Source organism: Tyto alba, unplaced genomic scaffold (genome assembly GCF_018691265.1).
Source record: "Tyto alba isolate M040663 unplaced genomic scaffold, T.alba_DEE_v4.0 Super-Scaffold_7, whole genome shotgun sequence".
NCBI lineage: Eukaryota > Metazoa > Chordata > Aves > Strigiformes > Tytonidae > Tyto > Tyto alba.
The window spans coordinates 6,826,411-6,851,324 of record NW_024881328.1 but is presented as its reverse complement, the minus strand read 5'-3'; the positions used below and the strand labels follow the sequence as shown (position 1 = coordinate 6,851,324).

Genomic DNA, 24,914 nt, shown 5'->3' with positions numbered 1-24,914 from the left:
ACAAAATAGGCTAAATCAGGACAGATCGTCTCTGAAGCACCCCTATCTAATTCTCTGAAGCATCTATGTAGAAACCTTTAGAATTGTAATAATAGATTATAAAGAAAGTTCATAACATTTCTTCAAAAGAAAATCCATAATATTTCTTCAAAGAAAAAATAGCTTAAATTTGAATATTTTACTGAAATTCTCCTTTTACTCAATTCAAGAATTAAATGGTCTAAAACTATAATTATGTTGTTTTCAGCTGTAAACACATAAAAATTAGTTACCTTACATATTAAAGCTAAGAAACAATCTGAACTATGCCTTGCTGGAGACCAGTATTGATTCTATTTTAATGTCATATAAGCACATATAAATACCTTCAGTGAAATAATTTTTTTATGGAATTCTCCACAATTTCAACTGATTAGGTTGATAACTATCTATAGTTTCTTTCTAATATAACAAACAAAAAGCAAGGAATTTTGATAAGTTTTCAGATGGTATGTCACAGAAGTTCTTAATTATTTCTCTTAATTTGTATCCAGTTTAACCAAATGGGTTTTTCACTGTTGTCAGCAGGTTAGCAATGACAAAATGTGTGTCCATTTATCTGTGCATAAAGACTGTGAATAATGTGCATTGGATTCAGGTTGCAGTTTAGAAGAGGGTTTCAGCATCCCTAAATCCAAGCTAAGCAGCGCAGAATTCAAAGCTTCCATCTGAACAGCATATGCTGTTAATGCAACAGTACTTGAAGCATTGTTATTTAGCTATAGCTCACTGCTAACGTAGGTGTCATCAGCTCTTGACAAAACTTACTTGTGCCCTTTGAATTCCATGATGGCATGTTGAGGACTGTCATATCATGAAATTTGCCTTCATAATGTTTGTACTTTTCTCTCTGAAAGAGTATTGAGATGAGCAAGTAGAGATATTTGATAGTGGCACTTCAGCTAGTAACAGTGTTGTGTTTAATCTTTTCCTCTCTTATGCTCTGAGGATGTATTATGGAAATCATTGGTTTTAATGGAGCACGAATTTTGAAGCAAGCTGAGGTCACTGAGGGATTCAAGACTGTGACATAAATAGTTATGAAGAAGACAACAGGTCCCTGTTTTTTTTCATTCAAACAAATATAAAGGGGAAGTTATCAATTGACCAGAGACATCTGGGGGAGAAGAAAGGGAGAAGGCTTAAAGATTACATTTTCTGTGAGGTATTACATTAGCTTAAGAAGAATTTAAAATTAAAAAAAAATGTTTCACTGATAAAAAATGGTTCATAAACCAATAACTTGATTAAAATCTGAGATTTTAAAGACAGTATTCTGTAATCAATGTGTGTTAACATGGAGAAACTCTCAGCAAGAGCTGTTATTTTTTAGTGATATAAAAGATTTATCAGCTGTTCCACCACTTACAGACCAGAGATCTCTGGTGATTCTCCCCAATGTGTGGTTCTACCCCAGTGTCCTGTAGAAATTAAAACAAAACAAAAGTCTTCTGTATTTTTGTCATAATATATGAGATAAATTGTCTTTGAGAAATCAAAGGTTAGACCAGAGGATCTTTTGAGGTCCCTTCCAACCTGGGCATTCTATGATTCTATAAAATTTTTAATCTAATAAACTATCAGCATGAGAACATTTTCTCCTGCATCCCAGAAAATCAGTTGTCTTGTGTTAGCTACAGGCTGTTGCTGTGTCCCTTTAGGAATAAACTAGCTCTATACATGTGATGGAATTTTGGGAGCAAAATTCACATGGTTTGGCTATGAATAATATCACCTGATTCTGCAAGTCCCATGAGGTGAGTGCCACTACATCCGTAGGTACCTGTCCATCAACAACAGCAAGACATTAAGGAACTAGTCCTAAATTTGTGCTAGCAGTGATGAGCCTGTATATTTCACACCTATTTTTACCCCCCTGTACTGTACTGTGCTATGCATTGGCCATGAATCCTTTTTCTTCAACTCCTGCTTTGCAGTTAGTAGCAAAACTCTTGTGTTGCTTTAGTGGGGCCAGGAAATCGGCCCAGTATGAGTTACTTACAGTTTTAAAGGGCTTCTAAGTGCCTTTAACAAAACAGCAATCTTATCAAATTTGTGGAAACAGGGTTGGCTCTCTTTAAAAGCTGTGTGCTATTATAGCTAGATCATCAAATGAGCTTGGAAACTTTAAGAGGAAATAATCTTGCTCTCTGTTTTGTCAATGTAAAAAACTACAGGGCCTGCATCGTCCATAGATTATTTGTTGGAGACTGAGTTGTTATTATCACTTAAAAGTCATGATTGCGCAGTGATTGCTTAAGCAAAACGTGACACATTCTTGGTAGGAGAGAAATGTAATCTGTACTTGATGTTCTGATTGAATGTAAATATTATTCATGGCATATAGCTGAGTCCTCTTCCCTAGTGGTTTTATGGCTTGGGCTTCATTGGTCTTCTATTGCTGAGCTACATCATTTCCTAAATATATCATCTGTATTGGAAGCACTTAACAAATTCTGGATTGACAGAGTATATGGATCGATGAAGCTGGAAACCGTTTATCTTTTAAATTATCTAAACATATTCTTCCCACTGTGCCTACTTTAGTTGTTATGTTTGGGTCATAGCATATACTGTACAGACCCCTGTTGATATTTTTCTGAAAATACTTAATATTTTATTAGGTATCCCCAAGGAAGAGAAAGCCATCAGAAAGACTCTCAGGTTCCCTTTTTATCTTGACAAGTACAGGACTAGATTTTCAGTGGCAATTCATTATTCAGAGGGCAGGAAAGGGTCAGAGCTTATGTCCAAAATGTCATGTTGACCCTGGTCTCATGTGAAGATTACTGGTATACCATTTGCAAAACTGTGACCTTCATGAGTCCAAATTTATATGGAGTATCTTTGTGTGACATTTCTAATCCCACTTCATTTGCGGTATCATCATGTCCCCCTTGAAGGAGACATCATTACATCATAACTAGTCAGTCTGAAAAAAATGTACATTTTGTCCTGAAATATACAAACTAGAAACACTGAAGCATAGTTTACAAAAGGGATTGGCAACTTCAACCATAAACTCCAAAGATAAATTTTGGACAGAGTTTCTGTGGCCTGAGTCAGAGCTAGGAACTGGAAGCCACGACATTGAGATCTAATGCCTCCTGGTTTTGGAGCCCACAGGAATAGCTGAGAGCTGTTACCACACAGAGGAAAATCAGAGTATTATTTACTATTTATTTGTTATTTCTGTTATTCCTTCTTTGCAGTTAATAACTGCAGTATCAAAATATTCCTGCCTTCAAGTAAGCCTTGTAACTCGTTTCATAAACAGTGTAAACATGGGTTAATTACTCATTGCAATGCACCCTCTGAGTGATGAAAGGCATGTGTGTTTTATCTACACCTATTGGTACATACAGATTTCATCTTTAAAAGTTCTACGTGTTTGGTGTCTATCTTCACAGGTTTTAAGATCTGTCTTCCAGGAACAGTGCTCAGCTCACTGCAGTAGGGTAATGCTGTTCATTTAATGGAATCACTTATGATTTACACTGGTGTAAGTGAGACTGAAATCTGGGCCTTGCTATTTTTAATGCAAATTCATCAATTTTTTTAGATAAGAGATGAAAGAAGTCCATTATATTCTTCAGACATCTCTTGAAACAAAATCATTTGATTGGTTCCAGGCAGTAAGAGGTCCCTCCTCCTGCAGTTAGCTCCAGAAATGAAACCTTGGGTTGGTGACCAAAGCTCTTACTGGATTTATTTATTTTTCATGGACAGTGATCAATGATAAGCACTAATAATGACACCAGCGTTTTCAAAGTTAGAAGTTAAGAATTTAAAACTTAAGACTAATACGTTCCTCTGGTGTTTGAGCACTCTGTTTAAACACACACATTCTTGTAATTCAAAACATTTAATTCTCCTTTTAAATCCACACCTTGATGTTGATCTGACAGTGGTGCAAATGAGAAAGTCACAGAGGTCTCTCTGATGTAAAATCAAAGCGAATTCAGAAGCATGGTGCTGATACTGGAATAGTGGAAAACACAGAGTACGTAAACATAACAAATAGATGGCACATACAAAAGGATATCATGTGCCTAATGTCTACAACACTGCAAATTAATTGCTATGGAAGGAGAGCAAGCAGTGGTGTTCAGAATGGAAAAACAGAACTTGAAAACAGAGATCATAAAATAATCCTTTGCCTTGACCTTCGGCTCCCTAAACCAGGAAAGGCAGAAAGATCTGGCTCTGAACTCACAATCTTTTACTGGTGATTGATGTGGCACTGCTCTGTCCAGTAAAATTGCTGATTTACTAATAGGAAAAAAATAAATCTTTTTTGATGACACCAGCCTCCCTAACCTGCTGAAGAAAGTGCAAACAGATGGGTATCTCTGTGACTATGAGTGATGAACCAAGTGTAGAGAAATACCAGCAGTGTCTGAAGAGAACTAATATTGTAACATGAAGTAATATCACCAGCATCCCCCATTAGGATATATTAATTTTCTTTATGCCAAGAATATGACCAATGATACTGCATGGTTTGATTTAATAGATCTGCCTCTTCTAACAAAAAGGTAACAGGTATTTTATACAAATGTGAAATGTGCCCAGGGAAGCCTGGACAAATTTAAATTCCTTAGACTTTCCTCTTTATTGCAATGCCAACAAAATTAAGGGACTGTTGATCCTACTAGTAAATTAAAAAAAAAATGTAGAATAACTGCTTTATGGATTTTGAAGGGAGAAAAATAGTGGTTTTTGTTTCTGATCTGAGAATGTATTTTAAAAAATAATTATTTCCCTTTATGTATGAAACTCCATATAAGCTTTGATACTGGTGATGTTTTTCCTTAACTCTAATCTGATGTACTTCATGAACAATTGCAACCAAGTCTGGTTGATTTAAACTGGTACAAACTACTGATATAAACCAGGCAAAACACGTAAGTGAGAATAGAATGAGGCTCGGCATTCTTGGCAGAGCAGGTAAATATAACTCAGAAACTTATTTGCGGAGTTACATAGTTTGAAGTCAAGTACATCAAAAGAATATCACATATCAGTGCTGAGGAAATGGTACTTTGTTAATTATAAATCAAAATTGAAGGACTTTTGGGTGCAGCTCATCAAACACTGATTTAGGAAACAATTTTCTTCTGGCATATTTTTTCTCCTCAGTAGTCTACAAAGGCAGTTGTGTAACGTTTGTGGTTTCTGTAGAAAAATACTTATCCTTTAATCCTTAAATCACAACAATTGAGTATAACTTCATGTCAAAAGCAGCCAATAAAAGTACAGAATAAGGATTAGCAAGAGTATTTTTAGATTAAAATTACAAGAGTTGGAAAGAAGTGGCACATAATCTCTCTGCCTTCACAAGCACTGTAGCAAGCTGAAGAGGATTTGTTCTGTTTCATTCAAAGACTGATAGCAGAAGTTACAAGGGAGAGAAGCTATTATTCTAACAGGGAGGATTTCACAATAATCATAATCCATAACTGTACATAAATTAAATTGAAAGTTCATTCGTTTTTGTCTGATATCTTTTAATCATCAATGCTATACAATATGTCTGTTTCAGCTAGCAAAACACATGGGAAAGTAAGTTAAACCGATCATTTGGTCATAAATTAGGGCACTCATACAGCTGCAGCAATTGCTTTCATTTCTGAATATTAAAACAAATGACTACTCTTGTTTAACCTTGAGGCACAAGATTCTCATCGTTTATATTGTGATATAATTCACATGAATGAATATAAGGTTCTGATGGAACAAAAAATAATTCCTCTTCATTCCCACATCAAAGTGCTCAAGCTGTTTGAATGGCCACATTTGCAGCATGAAGTCCTGGGCTCAGTTTGCATATTCAAGAGGAAAAAGAAAAACAACCCCTAGCCTCTGATGATATACAGTTCACTTTTGAAAGAAGCATGTATCAGTTTCAGATCCTGATATTTGGGATATTTCTTAAATCTGGCTCGGAGTTGTGTATGGCAGGTATGAATCACAGTAAATGGCAACTAATGTCTATACTTCCCTTCTTAGAACATACACAAGTGTATTAGTTAATATTTATATAAGCATGATGTAAGTGTGCATGATTTACTGTACCAATACCTACAACTGTAGACTATCTGTTCTAGTCAACAGCATTTAAATGGCCTTTGGGGTGTACAACATATATCCTATTATCTCATTAATGACAAGGTTCAGCTTTGGGCAATAACAGAAATGTTAGTGTATTTATAGGCACACTGATTTTTTTTATTTTTATTTTTTTATTTTTTTTTACTCAATCACTTTTACAGCTTCACCAAGTTACAGAAGAGTCAATAACTGACTTAGTGACTTTGACAGCCTAAGCAATACTTTTTGCGTACTCATTACTAGAGAAAGAAATATGCTGGGTTTATTTTTGAATACTTTAGATTTGGAGAACTGGCTAAAATCAGTTTATAGTTCAAAGAGATTGGATGATACCTACACTAAGCAGTAAAATTGCTTCCATTTTCATAGTGTGCATTAAAATATAACACCAAGGTAACAGTCATTGATTTGAATACAGAAGGGTAGTGAAGGTGGGTTTGTCAAGTGTAGGAGGTTGGGGAACAATTTGACAGGTTTCTAGCCAGTCTGTCTTTAATACTTATGAAAAAAGATTTAGAAGAAAACCAGGGAATCTGACCTAGTAACTACTGTTATTAAGGAATAAACATGAGTTCTCCTGGCAAATCACTCTGTGCAGTAAAAAGGGGACAACCATCCAGACTGTCCCTAGAGAACCATACATTGAATTATGAGAATTTCATTGAGAGAGAGCAGGATCGGATGACTGATGAGTGGTTGCTATGGTATTGCCACTTTCTGCCTGAGGTCAGGACCCAGCTTTTCTTTTATCACAGCAGAAGACCTCTTCTAATGATCAGTCCTCAGAGATTAATGGGACCAGCTGAGTTTCAGAGCTCCCTAAGGAGGATTATTGCTCAGGCTATGAACGATACTATTGAAATACTTTAATTATCTGTTGCCTTTAGTTGTTGGCATAGTTGTTCTTGCATGACATTTAGTTTCTCATCATCTTCACAGGTCACCTTGGAGAACAGATACCTTGCAGCAAAAGAATTAGGAAAGAAGGAAAGCGAAGTGATGCTGGCATGTGTCATGTTCTGATCTTACTGAGGAGGAAACATGTTTTGAAATCCTATGCCAGTGCTGTGGCAGAAATACAGATGTGGTGATTCATACCATCTAGTAAGTCCTGTTGTGAAGAATTCTCCCCAGTGGCAAATGAGGTGGTTAATCTATTGAATTTTGACTCATAGAACCAGGTATTCCTGAAATAAGACCTGCCAGGTGTTCATCAGGTAAGAGTGAAAGAAAAAAAGCCTTCGGTGTTTGATTATAAAGTACATTGTATTGTAATGCCATACTAGTTCATATTTTCTTTCAGTCTTTGTATGCAAAACTTTTTTAAAACTCTAAAAATTAGAGAGTACCTGGTCTGGGAACTTTGGTACAGATTCGACCATTTCCAAAAAAGCCTGCTGGACACCGGCCGCAGACATATCCAATGTAAGGGGGCTTCCGATCAAAACATAACACTCCAGGAAAACATGGCCTGTTGGTACAGGTAGTAACATGAGAGAGTGGTGTTGCATGGCCTAAAAAATAAGGGAGTTCAAGCATGATTATTTTTACTTTTTAAATCAAATACATATATGAAAATAAGCAGTGACTGCCTGAGCCCAGTTAAAGCTTTATAACTGCTTTTATTCTTTTAAAGTCTAATTAATGCAGAATGTTCCCAAACCTTGAGCCAAGTATGAGAATGTCCTGTAGGCACAGTGTAACAGAACAGCTGTTTCTCATTAAAGCAAGATTTATTAGTCCTCTAATTACATGTTTTCAAGTTTATTACTCAAAGTTGTTTGGTATTTATCATGGATAATATAGAAACTCTAATTTTCAGCGTAAGTGAAGGATTGACTGCATGAGAAACTGTATTTCTCGACAACCTTTTGCTCTTTTAGAATTGGAAGGTAATCATCAAACCTTATAGTACATATACCCTAAAAATACGATGTCAACTACATATGTTTCTGAACTAGAAATCATCCTTAATATGTCAAACCTTGTATGACAGGAGACGACTTTAATTATCTTAGAACTATGTGCAAAATTTAACACTCCAGTAGTATATAATATTTTATCACTTATGATGTCACTGAATAGCAAGTGTATATGAACTGCCTGTGAGGTATTTAACAGTGTCAAGACAGAGAACAGATGATGAATAAAATCTTAATGATGGTTGTAGATCTTTTTTAATTGCCTCCAGTGAGGTCTCCATCATGATTCTCAAGTATTTTCAGCATTTTTCTTGCACCTTACCTACAACATTATGATAGATACCTGTAAGAGGCAAGTTCTGGATAGGTGTTGGGTTGCCTGGTAAAGATATAGGAAAAGAAGGTGAGATAAAAAATATCTTTTCTTTTGTAAATGCCCCCATACAACAGATATGCCCAGTCTCAATTTTACTGCACCCTGTTTTCACTGGAAAATCAACTAAATATGCAACACTCATTAGAATAGGGCCATCATGCAGATGTACACCTGTGCTAGAGAGCGCTGGAGTGCTCCGCCTCTGGGAAGAGCAACTGCCACAGTCAAGTTCATACTTTAAGAGTCAATCTTCACTTATGCTCAAAACCCAGTCTTTATTCAGTGACTGCCCATCATATACTGAAACAGAATGTCAGCATCACTTGGATATGCCAAACTGACATAAACTATCATTCTTATTGTCATGCTTTCCATTGATCACTAAGATTTGGGGTGATTTTGTTCTACCTCAGAAGTGATGCGATTTCTAGTTAAGCCTGACCACTCTGTTATTGTTGTAATGTCTCCTTTCCATGTAAATCTGTCTAGCAACAATCCACAGTCTGATGTATTAAGGGGGGGGGGGGTGGGGTATTTTTAACTCTAACTTTCTATGAGGTATTGTAGCTAGTTTGTGTTTACTGTTAAGATGGTAAAATGTATGATTTCTGTATATGTACACTGCAGCACATGAAAAAAGATTTAATATCCTTACATACTTACCATGTCTATCACTTATGTTAAAATTCTTAATTACAGGAGAATCCTCTGCCTCTAAGGGTTGCAGTAGCTGCTTAACCTCAGTCTTGTTCACATCACCTTTGCTATTGCCTTTTTCAATGCTTAAAGCTTTTGTTATATCAGCAGCAAGAACAGCTGTGAAAAGAGAGCATGGAGACAAGGAAACAAGGTGTTACAGCTTAGCTGTGATTGATGATAAAAAGCAACAGTAACAGCAAATCAGGTAACCTGACATAAATTTATTCTGGAAGCCAACCATCAAGCAAATAAAGGCAAATCAGGTGAGTCAGCTGCTGCTATGCAGCAAAGCTCCAACACAAATATAGAAAAATTACTACATCCAAACTTACTGAACTTTGTTTATCTGGGAGATGTACTTAATGTGCACAGGGGCCTTGTATTGAGCAAAGAGCATGCAAAAGGCCTCAGGACCCCATGTGTTAGGCAGCACTGTAACTTGGATGAAGGTGCTACACTGCACACTGGGAGTTGTGCTCTGTCTGATTCCTGCTGTTCCTTGAAAGCTTCTCTCCGAAACTGTATTGTGAGTGTTTGTCGGCTTCGGTTAGTTCAGCTGTGAACTTTGGATGTGTCAAAATGCCAGTACAAAGTATGTCCAGGTATGGATGTAAAGAGGAAAATTGATCGGAGGAGACTAAAAAATATTGATTTCTGCATAAGTTTGAGATCATTTTTTGAACAAATCGGGGATTTTAAAGTTTACATAGATAATGTTGCAAGTTAAAGAACGATTCACCTGGATCTTTCGGATATACCGTACTCTTAGTAAGGCCCAAGACTATGACTCTATATATTGAACGATGCAGTGAGGTATATCCTTCTCTAAGAGCTATAAAATTACTTCAGTTTTGTCCTTCTTCACAGAAGCCTTTATACTTTCTTAAGTAAGGGAAGTATGAGTAGATACGTTAAGTCTTCATATCAGAACCACGAATAATGACTGCTATCTTATTTTGGGTGGACAAGGAAGTCATCAGGTTTATTCGTTCTGATAAATGTGCATTTCAGAAATAGAGAAACCTTGCTGTAATTAAAAAAAAAAAATGCAAAGGAAGAAATTATTTTTCTGATATATTTTTAAAAATTATTTTGTATATTCTTCCTTCATTGGTCAAATTGTCAAAAATATGCATTAGTGAAACATGCAAAATGACTTTGAAATAACCAATGAGGCCAAATAATACAGCAAAAAAAAATATTCTGTACAGATATTTGGCAATATGATTGAAAGGTTATTTTCTAAATCTGGAAAAGGCAATCATGTTGGTGCCAGGATCCTGCAGTTACAACTGAGACATTTTACATCAGATATTTTTTTTTTCCCCTTTTTGTAGTCAGTTTGGGGAAAAGTCAATATCTACACAGTTAGTATCTGTATCTTTTACTTCTTGAATTTCTTTGGAAACACCAAGGAGCAAACAAACAAATGTGTAACACTTCAAGTGTTTATTTTTCTCCTTCTGGCCAACAAAATGTTGTTTTTGGATAAGACTTATGTATATACAACTGAAAAAAGCAGAGTGCGAGTAGGTCGCATCCAGTGCACTGAGAAGGTCTCAGCAGAGTACAAAGTCACTGTAGTCTCTCTACTAAAGAGTCTGTTGCCTCAGAAGCAAATACTGAGCAGGTATAAAATTGTTCCTGGCCATTTCCTTCACTAGTTGGGACTTTTGGCATGACTTTATGCCAAGCATGAGCTCAGCAGCTGTGGGCTGCATCATCTAATGAAAGCACACCTTGGAAACAGAGGTGAAAGGATGTGAAGGATTCGCACATAGACCTTATTCCTCTTACCTTACATCCTGCTTACACAGCATTCGCCCAAAACAAATGTAATCCTGAGGGTGCTCCCCAAGTACTACTTAGTGGATGGTATATTTAGGAGTGAAATAGCGAACATGGGGAATGTCCTTGGCAAATTATTTAGCTTATATCTGGAAAATATCTTTTTGTAAGCTATAGTGTTCATTCTAACCAAAATTAAACTAAGCTTCAGTGGAAAACAGCAGAGACCTATTTGCAATTGTCCATATTAATATAACACAATACTAGTCTGCTTTGTGTATTTAAAGGCCCATACTTGAAGCGAATGGTAAAGTACTTAATTAAGTAGTAGAATTGAACCCATTTTTTTCCCCATCTATTAAAATAAATCATGCAAAACACTTACATTTGCAAGTTTTACCATTTCCTTCCATCCCACTGGGGCAAATTCCACATACATATGATCCAAAGGTATTCATACAAGACACTCCAGGAAAACAAAGACTCTCTTCACATTCATTCCTGTCTTCCTGACAAGTAAGCCCTGTGGCAAAACAGAAGGGAGGTTAATAATCAGGAAGGATTCCCTGTTTATTCCTCAGCTCAAATGTTGAAGCAGACTAAGGCTTACTTCTCAGCTGTAAACTCATTACAGGGTACGTCACTCATGTTAGAGCCAAATTCCCCACTGTCTCACTTAAACCTGCTTTTATCATACTGTTTATTACTGTTGTTACTGGCACCAGAAGTGCTGAAGTTGAGACTATTGCTTGTAGAATACTGTGCATGTTAAATAAATTATTTGCTCTGCATTTCACATCTTTACTGCTGCTTTTGTTGTCTTGTTTATGTGAGATCTTTGTCATATATGGAAGAAGCCAATGAATGCCACCATTTTGTCTTTAGGCTGTGAAGAGCCAAGTACTGACCTATTGTGCTTTTAATTTCCATGTGAACCTCACATAACTAATAGCTTATTGTGAGCCAGACTGATAGAGTATGGCAGAAGGTAACCCTTACAAAATGATCAGATTTTTTAAAAACCAATTTTTTCTATTTAAAATTAAGATTTGAAGAAAAATTTTTAAAATGTCTCTAAGCCACAGTGCTGGTGTACAGAAGATAAGCTGCTATAGGTTCTGAACCCAAAACAGTGTGTCTTGACTATTGCTGAATTTGGAAATAGAGTTTTAAAAATCTCTTGAAGCAATTGATATTAAATTCAAAACTCTGGATGATTTAACAGATACCTATAGGGGAAGGTGACCTAAAAGTTAAAATTGCTGTCTGAACAGCAAATGATGCACAGTAATCACATATAATATAGTTAAAAACTCCCTCAGGCTTCAGGTATGCATGCTGCTGTCTCTGTGCACTTGAGAAAACTTGCTTGGCTATTGTCGGTTTACCAGAATATGCAGCCCTGATAGCAGGTTGTAAACTAGCCCGAGGTACTTCTATCAAGGCATGTCCTTTGTCCCCTGTAGGAATACCCAAGGAGATTGGGACAATTTCTGCAGAGTCCAGGTACCTGCTTCAAGACATACCACAAGGTAGAGAAAGGCTTGTTCCATATCAGATATCCAGCTTTATCATGAAAGAACATTTAAGGATAAAAGAATATTCTTTTTCCTTCAAAAAATAAATTTGTCACAGTGGAATGAATTACAGGATGATAAAAACAGAACATTATTATTCATCTCCTACAACATAATCTCTCATTGTTTCAGCAGTTCAGATAGCTTCCACTACTCCTTTCAAGTTAAAATAACATCTCCACGTAAAAAACTCAAACTGAAGTCTCTATTGATTGAACTGCCTAAAAAAGCCAGTGACATCACCTTCTTATGCCTGCTTTGTTTTGCAGAAAAAAAGAGAGCAGCAGTGCAAAAGCCACTTCCCTTTTCTGGTGTCATCTCAAGTTAAGTTCTTGTTTTGCATACTTCTTGCTTCTTTCATTTAAATCAGACGTCACATAGCATTTCAGGGCTTAACTTACTTTTTTTGCTCCCTTGTTACATTTTGGATTACTATTTCTATTATATAATTAGCATATTTGTAGCACCAGGCTGCTTTTCTCTGATACCGCTTTCTGATAACGCATTGGGAAATTATTAGACATCACATTATGGAAAATATTGAATGAGTTACCCTCTGATTAGATTAGTAATTATTTTCTTTCTCTGAGTATCATATAAAGACTAAACATGATATCATAGAAAATGAATGTAGGAATAAAGTTCCCAATTTCAGTAACAACAGCTGCTTCTCCCTCAGTCCTGTCTCATCCCTCCTATGTACTCTATTGTTGATGCAAAGGGCTGGCTTTAAAATCTCAAAGGCAAAAGAATTGCAAAAAACAAAGGAACAGCATAAGTAGCAAGCTAAATCTTCAAATTCAGTCACTTGACTGATTTTTGTAATGCAAAGGTGGAACTATGCAAGCACATCTGTTCACTCAGACAGATATGATTTTAAACAGTATCTGATCAATTTGGGCATAATGATAATCCAGCCGAGTCCAAGGATAAATGTTTGTAAAGTCTGAAACTTGGCTGAAGGTTGATGAAGAAGCAACAGAAATGTACAGAAAACTCTCTGCACAGAGAAGTGTCAATTATTCTGTTTGCACGACCTCCAGTGCACTGCAACACGAGGGAGTCTCAATTCTCTTGGCACAGCTACAATACAAATAAAAATAATAGGAATAAAAGATCTTCAGGTTGCAAGGTTGAAACATCTGTTTCTGTGCCAGCTCTATTTCTCCATCCTTGCATGAGAAATTGGCTGAGAAGATGAAGTCCTTTTATGCCTTGAGAGGAACTGACTACCTACAGATGCAGAGAAAGACTTTTTGACTGTGTTCACATTGAGTTGACTCTAAAAGAACAGGCAATCTCATTTAGGGAATCTATGGCTATTACAAACCATGAACAAATAAATCTTGGGGGTTTCTTCAGTTTCCTGAAAAGTAAGATGAAATTATAGTTCCATTTTCTTCCCTGCCCCCCAATTTTATATTAATCACTAGTATATGGGGAAAGAAACAATTGTTTTGTGATTGAGATACAGTTTTCAAGGATGAGTTCTGTTCTCAGGTGGGTGACATTCTTGCTTTCAGTGGCCAAAAGAAGAAACAGCATGAATTATTGCTATCTTGTTAACAATATCGAAGGAAAATGAGTGAGAGTTGAACACTTGGTAAGATAAACATGTATAAGTCACTGCAGAAATTTAAAGCAGTCATAATTCTGGAGCCATCTTTATCTCAGATTTTGCAATGGTTTCTCTCCTTGCCTTGTTCCCACTCCTACATTATACCCTTACATTGCCTAAGACACCCCAATGCACCTGAATTGCTACTGCCAAACACGACACGGTGCTCCCCATGCTGCTGCTGCTCTTGCAGTGGTGTTTGGAAAGCTCTCAAAAGAGTTAACTTTTTGTTTTTATTACCTGTTTGCTATCATTTGTAAAGATTTGACGGTGAAGTGATGCTGTCACTTGAGCAGCATAGCATTGCCTTCTCATTAGATTATTGATGGTTTTCTGGGGAATTGAGACATAAACACAGCATCAAGGATGAGCTTTTATTGTTGTCACAGAACCTGCCCTGAAGTAAAATCGTCTACTTCCCAGCTGGCTTTCAGCTCCACTTGCTTATAATTTTTCACCTGCTACTAAAACTTTGAGATGTATTCCTATTTCACTCAAGCATATATTTTTTTTCTGTTGTTGCTTGTGTGTTAACATTTGGGTCAGGGCAGAACAACAAAACCAATGTACTTTTAATTAACTTGGCAAGAATTAAGGGTTCAGGAAAATCTAGTGTTTCTCTGGCCATCAAGGTGTCCTGTGCCCTTGTTTTTAGAGTCATCTGTATGTTGCTTTCAAGTGTGTTATTTTGAAGTGTTGGATATTTAATTCTTTACTGTTTGTGTAAGGATAAGAACCACATTTCAGAATATGTTTCATATGAATTTATAAACTATATATTGTAATTATGGTAGACTATTTTATGTGAAATAATAGAGCCTGATTTATTTTCTTCTATGTGTAATACCACATAAAGTGAGGGGGCAGCAGTGTGAAACTGGTGAAGATCAAACAGTAGGAGCAGATTCATTGAAGTTATTAACTCATGGAATTATATAGCTTTTTATTAATTTATTCCACCTCCTTACAAGCAATGAATAATTGCCCTTATTTTATATCTCCAGTGTTTAACCAAATACAGCCTAAACGGTTCCCAGATTTCCCTGTGCTCATAAGATTGTTATTTCCAGGGAGATTCAAGACATTCTGCATACGTTTGTTTGGTTTGGGGATTTTTATATTTTGACCAAACTTTCATTTCCTAACTTTATTTTCCATGCTTAGGCTTGTGTTTTCTTGCATCAGTAGAGTCTCTGATAGCATAAATACTTTGGATAGCAGCAGCCTTTGGTTATTTCATAGCATTACCTGGAGTCAATACTGTCTAAGTGTCACAGATCTTTTAGGCCGTTTTTCTGAACTTCCAATTCTGAATTATTTTTATTTTTAATTTCTGCTGGAATTTCATAGTTAATGAAATTTGGACTTGCAGTCCCACATGATCTCAACAAAGGAGATTTCATGAACTGCTGCAAGGCAGAAAGGGTACCTTTTTGCCTGCATGAACCCATCGGCTAAAATCTGTTCATTGCTTTTGTTTAAAATAGAGTTTCTTTTATATATGCACACTATAAGCAGTAATAATTATGTGCATTTGGTGTTACTTCTACTTGATTTTTCAAACCTATAGCACTGCACAGCAACCAAGTCATGGGAGCAGAAGAAGAGGTTTATATAGTCCATTTGACAGATGCTTGTGGTCACGCTGCACTCAAAAAAATCCTGTAGCCCAATATATCTCTAGTTAAATCAGAGACGGGAACAGTGAAGTGTTACCTCCCAAACCAGGGGGACATTTACAAAAGTAGCTATCCACACTGTCCACGCATGTTCCGCTGCCGCAGGGGTTTGATTTGCAGTCATTAATATCTTCCTGACAAAATTCTCCATCGAATCCATTTGGACATAAGCACAGGTATTCACCAAGGCCTGGAGGGAATTTAATATTGGTAACACATGTTCCACCATTGAGGCAGCTGCAGGGCTTCACTCCAACCTGAGGAAGGCAAAAGGGATTTGTGGTAAGATTCTTCTGAATAATCACAGATGAGATGTAAATAGTTACCCTTTGGGAAGGGACAGATTTGCAGTGCAAACATGTTATCTAGTATTATGAAAACATTTCTAACCAATTTCCTTTGTCTAGATAGATGGTCTCATACACAGCATACTTACTTATTTGACTGAAAGCTCGACTTAAAAAGGATTTTTTTTCTTTCATCTAGGGACACATTTGAACTTCTTATAACAAAATATATCCTATTTGCTATAACAGCAGTTTTCATAGTATCTGAGGGCAGAATTTGTTCCTTATTCTTCAAAGAAGAAATGAAAAATTGTGACATTCCTTAGCTGGTCTCTGTCTTCAAGGAAGAGAGGTCCATAGTTGTATTTTACATATGTACAAGAACAGCATTTCAATAGATTCAAGCCTCTGTATTATCTCACCTAGTTAAACATAGGTCTAGTTTTTAAATGTTTCCATTAAAACCATATCTAGACTCCAGTTTCCCCTTTGTTGTGTCGGTTCAGCAGATTGGTATTTTTGATGATAGTGGTTTGACTAAGTTAAAATAGGAATCTTTAGGAATAAAAATCTTTTCTTCACAAAACTGTTCTTATGTAAAGAGTCTGCATCCCACTTTATTAGCTCATCCTAGCACAGGATTAATGTTAGGTTATACAATAAAGACAAAGCAATGCATAAGCTGTGCCAAAAAACTTAAAGTGTGGAGTAATGACATAAGAGCAAGACATCCTCTAAAAATATCATTGCGAATGAGTTATAATCTCCCTTTTATAGCTAAAACTTGGTCTTTTATGTTACATGCTTTTTTCTACAATCCAAATGCAGAATGTGAATTTTAAAGCAGATTAATGAACCATTAAAAGGCTCTGCAAGAGTGTTCTTTCAGACAGCAATCAATAGCACTCTCTTGTTCCTGGTATATATAGTTTCTGTGTTCTCGGAGATATTTATTCTATTAATTGATCATTATTGCTGTGCTGGATAATATACACTTATGAGGAAATAGCTGAAGTGTTAGTTTTTAAGACAGTAACAAATTATTAGCTATAATGACAATTGCACCAAATCAAGGACATGATAAACAGGTTTATTTTGGTTTTCCTTTAAAGTGTTCATTTCCTTACCTCAATAGAGTATCTGCTCTGTGCATTGCATTCATCCGACACAGTGAATTCAAAGGTCTGCATTTCTTCCGAATCAACTTTCCAGATAAGAAGGCCAGCAGGAGAGAGCCTGGCATCCTGTGGACCAGCCTCTAAGATGAATAGCACAGCTGACCCTTCTGGATCTACTGCTATTAACTGGTAAACAAAATTCTCACCAATAAATGTCAGTAGCTGGCTGAAGGGGGCCTGGAACACAGGAGGCAGGTTGTCTAAACAGCAAAAATGAAACCATCATTACATAAATTCCAGTTTCTCCCATGTAAAGATTCTCAGTGCAGGTCATTGTTGGAGTGCTCTCAAAGAAAAAGGTACAGAACATACCCTGAGACTAATGGACAAAGCGATTTAGGTGTTAGAGGCAGCAAATGACTTTACCACAAAGTATACCTTTTCCTTCCTATTTTTTTCATGCCCCATACTGAACTTTTCTGTCATACTGAACTTTGTATTACTTTTGATGTGTTAACTGATACATGGGAGGTCAGACATGACTTCTACAACATCCCACTATTCCCCCAATTCTTACTAAAATTTTAACTAATTGTATTTCTAATACTGACATACATATATTTATTCTATCTACCATTCTCTCTATCTATCCATTTAAATATAAGTAAACTAAATCTCAAAATGTTGAATGACGAATGAATTGGATGGGCAACTCAAGGTGGAAAAAAAAAAAAAGTGTAACTATTCCAGTGAGGAGATATTCCTGCCTTTACACGAGTGGTAATTAAGCTTCAGCACTTTGACTGAATTCAGTTAGACACTTCATCAGGAATAGAGGTCTTCTCAGTGCCAGCAGGGGCACATCAGTCATAGAATCACAGAATGGTTTGGGTTGGAAGGGACCTCAAAGCCCCCCCAGTGCCACCCCCCTGCCCCGGGCAGGGCCCCCTTCCCCCAGCCCAGGGGGCTCCCAGCCCCGTCCAACCTGGCCTTGAACCCTTCCAGGGAGGGGGCACCCACAGCTGCTCTGGGCACCCTGGGCCAGCGCCTCACCCCCCACACAGGGAAGGATTTCTTCCTTACATCTAATCTAAATCTACCCTCTGTCCGTTTAAAACCATTACCCCTCATCCTATCCCTTTGCCCCCTGATAAAGAGTCCCTCCTTCATCTTTCCTGTAGGCCCCCTTTAAATACTGGAAGGTCACTATAAGATCTTCCCAGAACAGGGGAGCATAAGGGAGCTGCTCCAGCCCCCCCAGCATCTCCGTGGCCTCCTCTGGCCCCGCTCGAGCAGCTCCGGGTCCTTCTGCTGTTGGGGGCCCCCGAGCTGGCCCCAGCACTGCAGGGGGGTCTCCCCAGAGCGGAGCAGAGGGGGAGAATCCCCTCCCTGGCCCTGCTGCCCCCCTGCTCTGGCTACAGCCCAGCACACGGGTGGGTTCTGGGCTGCCAGCGCACGGGGCTGCCTCACGGGCAGTTTTACACCCCCAGTCCCTCTCCTTGGGGCTGCTCTCCATCCCCTCCTCGCCCAGCCTGGATTTGTGCTGGGGATTGCCCTGACCCACGGGCAGGACCTTGCCCTTGGCCTTGTTGAACTCCATGAGGTTTGCCCGGTTCTACCTCTCCAGCCTGCCCAGGTCCCTGTGGATGCCATCCCTGCCCTCCAGCGTGTCACCCACCACACAGCTCGGGGTCATCGGTGAACTTGCTGAGGGTGCACTCAGCTCTCAGTGATGATGATAGTCTCTATCCCCAGTGACAACAGTGCACGTCACGTTACTATTGTCATTGTTATTTCTAGTGTTGTTGTTTACATTCAGTATTCCCTTAATAAAGATAAAAGCCTAATTGTACCAGGCTATTTTACACTTGACAAATGCTGATTGAATATACTTAAAATATAAATAAGCAAGGAGGACAAGGTAGAGAAATTATTACATTGTATAATTAGAAACCAAGGTAAAATAAGATTGGAAGAGTATCCTGAGGTGACAGCAGCTCTGTGCAGGGCTGGGATTTTTGTGTCCATGTTCTAAGCCTCTTCACTGTCAAGCTATCTTTCCTCTTTAACCAGCGGTACGAACTGACATGTATTGATATTTAAAGGAATCTTCTTAGAATGTAATTTGACCATAGTTATGTTTAACTGAAAGCACATTTCTAATACTGAGGATTAATTTCAAGTCAAGCTCTAAAACTATGAACAATATACATGTTCTACATATATATGTATAAGGACTACATGTATCCTTGCATTATGCTTGTGGAAAGTCATCATTAGGGTTTTTTTGTGGTGCATATCCTTTTATTAAGGTTTGCTTCCCATAGCATTTCTCATATCATGCAATTATTTAAATGTGTTTCTCCACTCATTGCTGCTGTGCTATCAGAGCTTTATAAACTGCTTGTCCAGCAGATTGTCCTGGCATAACTGTTGAAAGCTTCCATCTATTAATTCACCTTTTATTTCCCAAACACTTAAACCATGGAGACCATAAAAGCTGTGCCCAAAGTAATCAATGAAATATTGATGCTGGGTATGCATTTACAGATAAACACAAAGGTGTTAACTGGATGGCAGGTAATGAGAAATTGTAGGAATGAAATAACATAAAATCAGGTGTTCTGAAAGTAGTCTGTGAATAGGAGTGTTTCTAATTCCACAGAGATCTCCTTGCCATACAATGAATATACACTCTTAATTATTGAAGAACTTGTATAAAAAGCTTCGTAATTTTGAAAACTAGTCTAACAACCTCTTTCTTTTAAATATCTTAAAAATTTTGAATTACTGAAAAGTGAACTATGATCTGTTTCAGATTTCCCAAATCACTTCTTATTTTCTAAGCTCCAAAACAAATGCAGTGTTTCTCTTTTAAGCCATTTTCTGAATTTTAAAGTTGAACTGTCTTGGTATTAGTAATGAGTCTGTCTATATAACAGTCAGGATCAGCTTATCCCTAGAGAAGCTACTGCTGTGGCCAACACAATGGAAGGAGAGAAAGGAGTGGAGGTTTGTGTGTCACAGATAATATCTCTCATTAGACTAAACAATATCCCTGAGGGAAAAACTACAGCTTCCTGGTGTACAAGCTCTTCTGGTCTGGCTTACCTGTAGGCATTTTAACTACTCATCCAAGTAATATTCAATGGGTTTTTTAGTTGGCCAACACTTGAGATGGATCTGCCTACACCTTTTCCTGATAGGGAGTTTTAAATTCTAAAACCTGGATTTTTTAGGACATAAACTAGAGACGCATGTTTTTAAGTAGAGAAAATTCAAAGTGACTATCCTGGAACAGGAATTGGAAGGACTCATGAAAACTCTCTCCCTTCCTATTGTGTTCTTGTTTCCAAAATTGATTTCAGACAACTTTTGACTTCTTGTATTGCTGGAAACTGTTTAGCCCTTTCTGGTCCTTCTCAAGGTCCCTTCTGTTAGCTCTGAGAAGAACGTTTGTGCTCACTACTCTCCTCAGCAGTGTCTCCGCTGGAGCTGTGGACTCTGACCACTGTGATACAGCTCTCACTGTTTCTGCTGCCATACCTTGCACTCTCTAGGGGCCTCTGACCCTGAGCATCCCCAGCTGTTCCTCAAGGACAAGAGCAATCTTACTCTCCTTACAGAAAGGTCCTACTGACTTAGTCACCCTAAAGGAATATAAAGCTGCAAACAAACAAAGTGAACTGGTCCTGTCACTCACATACATTTCTGTAATTTGCTTGTGTTTACAGAACCTAAAAGTGCAGAGAAACTCTTTCTAAAACCAACACGTGTATCTACATAAAAGCAGGAATATAATCTTTATATTGACCAGATGCAAATGTGCTCATGTAAGTACATCATGTAAGGAGATGCACTGTGAGGGTAACATTGCTAGAAACATGAATTATCTGTAAGGCATGTGGTAAGTGATGGTTGTTGTTTACACTGGGGATGTAGTCATGAAAAAGCTATGATTAAGTCTTCAGTATTCAGGAGGTGCTTCAAAAGGTTGCCTTCTCCATCACCCCTGCCAGGAGTGGGACAGAATGAGCCTTTGGGTTCTGGGGCAATCAAGGTAATGAGTGGCTGATCCCTATTGCTTGGACTCCCTGCCAAGCCAAGGTCTTTTGTGCGGCATTTCATAGGATTTGGTGCAGGGAAAGGAAACAATTCTTCCAGATACCGAAAGTATACACTACTGTTTTAAAAACAGTATTTTCCCCAAATTGTTCCCTTAGAGATCTGTGCCTGGGAGATGATGACAGAGGTATTTAGGGTCCATCACCTTTAGCTGACAGACTTGGGCACTGCATGGGGCACTGGCATATCAAAATTTCATTTTCAGGTGTTATTTTGGTTTTATTAATTTGAGATTTCTCAGGTTTCAGACAAAACAAGATGCGTGCTCAGATGAATAGTGCATGCAGTGGAGTGCTGTCTGCTTCTAGTCAGTCTGCATTTCTGCTGCACCCAATTACTCCTACTGCAAACTGTCCATGTGCACTACGCAGGATAGATTCATGTTGGGGAAATGAAAGAACAATGTATTTCATAAACTGAGTCATAAATTCTCAGGCAAGTGCTTCTAAATCTTAGAAAAAAATGTCTTACTTTCATTAATAGACCAGGTGAACTTAGAATTGTCAGGTTCACAGAGAAGGCAAGGACTGGTAGGGCTTGACTCTCCTTCACCATAGCAAAGTCCATCTATATTACAAGTATTTTCCTGCCAAAAAAGGAAATAAAAATGAGTGGGAGGTGGAGACAAGGAAAAAAAGAAATAAGAAAGGTAAGAAATTAGTAGTTAATAATTTCTAGAGATAAGTAGAAACTCATTTGCCTCTTGAAACAATAAAATAGTAGTAATCTAAATGCTGGTACCTTCTCCTGACAGGAAGAAAACAAGACGTGAGTTTTCCAATTTCGATCTGAGATCCTTGTAAGTTTGAATGTTTTAGCTTAGGCAACATGTGATGTTGTTTGTCAGATAGGAATACAACAGAATGCGATTTTTTTTTTCCCCCCACACTTATGTACTGCATACGATCATTATTTCTGGTTGTGACTACTAGTATGATTATTAGGTAACGCTCAAAAGTGAGCTCCATGAGACTAACAAAAAAGGAGACCAGATAAAAGCTCCATTTGAAATTTCGGAATCCTGTTCTGATAACTTAATTGTTTTTGGATGTTCTTCATAAAAATATGAAAAATCAGTTATATAAAAGCAGAGGAAAGAAATGCATTAGTAAGCAACAACTAAAGAAATGCATTAGTAAGCAACAACTAAACACATTGACGGTGCCTAGGTCAGGCAGAACATCCCAGCAGAATTTCATGTGGTGCACTGTGGGCACAGCAGTCTCTGAGGCCAAAGTAGTCCTCTCCTAGTTAGGGTGGCCACCAGGGCCAGGGAGGCCCTGTGGCTTCCACATGGGATGAAGACACTTGGGATGTCTGAGAAGCAAACAGAGGGACATAATTAATAGATAAAATTAAATTATGTCATGGAAGGTCCTATGGAAGAGTTATGCCTGTGTTGGGGCACACCTGCAGATAGGACCTTATATGACATTCCAGATTCCCAGCAAAACATGGGGCACTGTTGGGAACACAGGGGATGTCACCGCTACAGTGGGACAGCAGGAAGGAGAAGCTACCAGGAAAAAAGACATTTTTCCTTTTCCTTCTTCTGGATATACATTGCTTTTCTGAGACTGATGTGTGTCCTGTTACTGGCCTTGTGATTTCTATTTACTGCTTTATTAATTTCTCAACTTATTTTGTAAAGTATATTAGTCAATATTTTAAATAATACCACTTTAAGAGTAATGGGTAAGGTAGAGAAGCAAAAAGGACTCTCATAATTGCCCTGACATGATAAAACATGACAGATCTTCAGCATTAAAATCTGGATGTTAATTAGATTTTATTACATTGTTGTTTTCAAAGGTTTGATATTGTAATGAAAAAGATGGTTTTTTTTCTGATGTGATAGTGTGCTACAGAATGGGCTCCATAAAAGAACAACACAGAATGTGAAATGGCCTGATATAAAATGTCCCCTAATTGAAACACCTTTTCTGAAAGCAATTTGAGTATTACAAAGTAATGTTATAAGAGGGGTAATTAGAATGTGGTCTGATACAATTGGAAGCCTAGTTCAAATAGGCCCTTGAAGCATCTTAGGAAGGAAATTATTATGATCTCTAGAGAACACCAGCATATTGAGAAAACATATATATTTCTGAGATTCAAGAATAAGGAAAGCCTTTGACAAAAAACCCCACAACACCCTAGCTATAATTTAAATGGTTCTGACACAATTATTTTAATCTGAAATTTAAGTGGTTTTGTCCTCATTTGGGCCTATAAAGTAATTTCTATCCACTAATTTATTTGAAAAAAATAGAATTTTCATTTTATTTTAATAACTGATATGTTCTTGCAATCAGTGCAAGTCTGAAAACTGTATTTTCCCATTTGTGTTAACAAGAACAGAGAGGCAAATAAGATATACCTGATTAATCTTAATTTCATAAAAATGCAGACTGGTGGTCTCCTATTCATTCATACTTAGCTCAGGGTAGGAAAGCAGGATGAGCACATTAAAATATCCCACCAAATACCCTTCAAAATTTTATTCTGAAGCCCCACTGAGAAACAGAAAAATTGTCTAATGCAGGTGTCTAGAAAATAAGAACAGGGTAGCTATTTTTTTAAGGGATGGGAGACATTACTCTAATAAGTCCACAGGAAAACAGAGGATTATAGTGCTCTCCAGACAGTTCCTAGCATGTTGGCAGTTTAAAACGTAGCACTAGACTTTTGATTACAGTTTTGAAACTGTCGAAGTACAATATGTTTGTACTTAGCAGTGCTTAATGTAAGCAAGAATGTTTTATGTTCTCTCAAGGGTGTTTTCACATGACAAAAGCTGTATAACATGCATCTTAGTATACCTCTTGTTACGGCAGAAAATGGGTATAGAAATGATATACCTTACAGTTACGGTGCCCTCACCAAACAGGCTAGGAGAGGTAAAATAACAGACACTTCAAAAGTGAGGTTAAGCTGCCTTCCAGTGGAGATGCCTGAGTCTTATTTAATTCCATTAACAACTGCAAAGTATAAATATTGTCAACCATGGTCTTGCTGGAACTGTCTGTCAGAAAAAGGTCCATCATTAAGCATGCTTAGTCAGGTATTCATACCCCATGTAAATATGAAAAAAACCCCAAAACACAGACAGGAGAATGTGAAAGAGAGGAAAGTGTTAGGCCATGCAGCTGACCTATGAAATAGATTTTCCTCTTCTAAAGCAGTTATTACACGCAGTACATAGAAGGGAGGGAGAGAGCTAAGGAAGAGATGAACGATCCATATTAAACCTTTATGATCTTTAAATTACCTTTAATTTACAAAGTCCTGTTGGATGGAATTGGCAGGCCTGGCAGACCGCGTCGTACAGGGTCAGCACTCTGGAGTTACTGTACTGGAAGCCATCGTTAGTGATCTAAATGATACAAAAATCATCCTTATAAGTAATAATGTTCCATATGGAGACTGTTGGCTCATTTTGGAGCATATACCGTTGCCCCCTTGAACTGGATGGTTGCCAACAAGATAAATTAAACCACTTGTGAGTGGCTCTACTGCAAGCTAACAAATTGCTTAATGCTCCAAACTGGAAACTATTCATTAATAACCAA

General features: G+C 37.6%; 1 protein-coding gene across 1 annotated transcript in view; it reads right to left on the bottom strand.

Annotated features, from left to right (window-relative positions):
- Positions 1–24,914, bottom strand: part of LOC104363351 (von Willebrand factor D and EGF domain-containing protein) — a 189,028-nt gene that overhangs the window by 57,078 nt on the left and 107,036 nt on the right. Inside the window, exons 14-20 of the mRNA XM_033003167.1 lie at positions 24,614–24,718; positions 21,814–21,928; positions 17,227–17,477; positions 15,850–16,069; positions 11,324–11,461; positions 9,115–9,267; positions 7,503–7,667 (exon numbers count right to left, since the gene is read on the bottom strand). Of these exons, the coding sequence (XP_032859058.1) occupies positions 7,503–7,667; positions 9,115–9,267; positions 11,324–11,461; positions 15,850–16,069; positions 17,227–17,477; positions 21,814–21,928; positions 24,614–24,718 (1,147 nt within the window). The remainder of the gene's footprint in view (positions 1–7,502; positions 7,668–9,114; positions 9,268–11,323; positions 11,462–15,849; positions 16,070–17,226; positions 17,478–21,813; positions 21,929–24,613; positions 24,719–24,914) is intronic.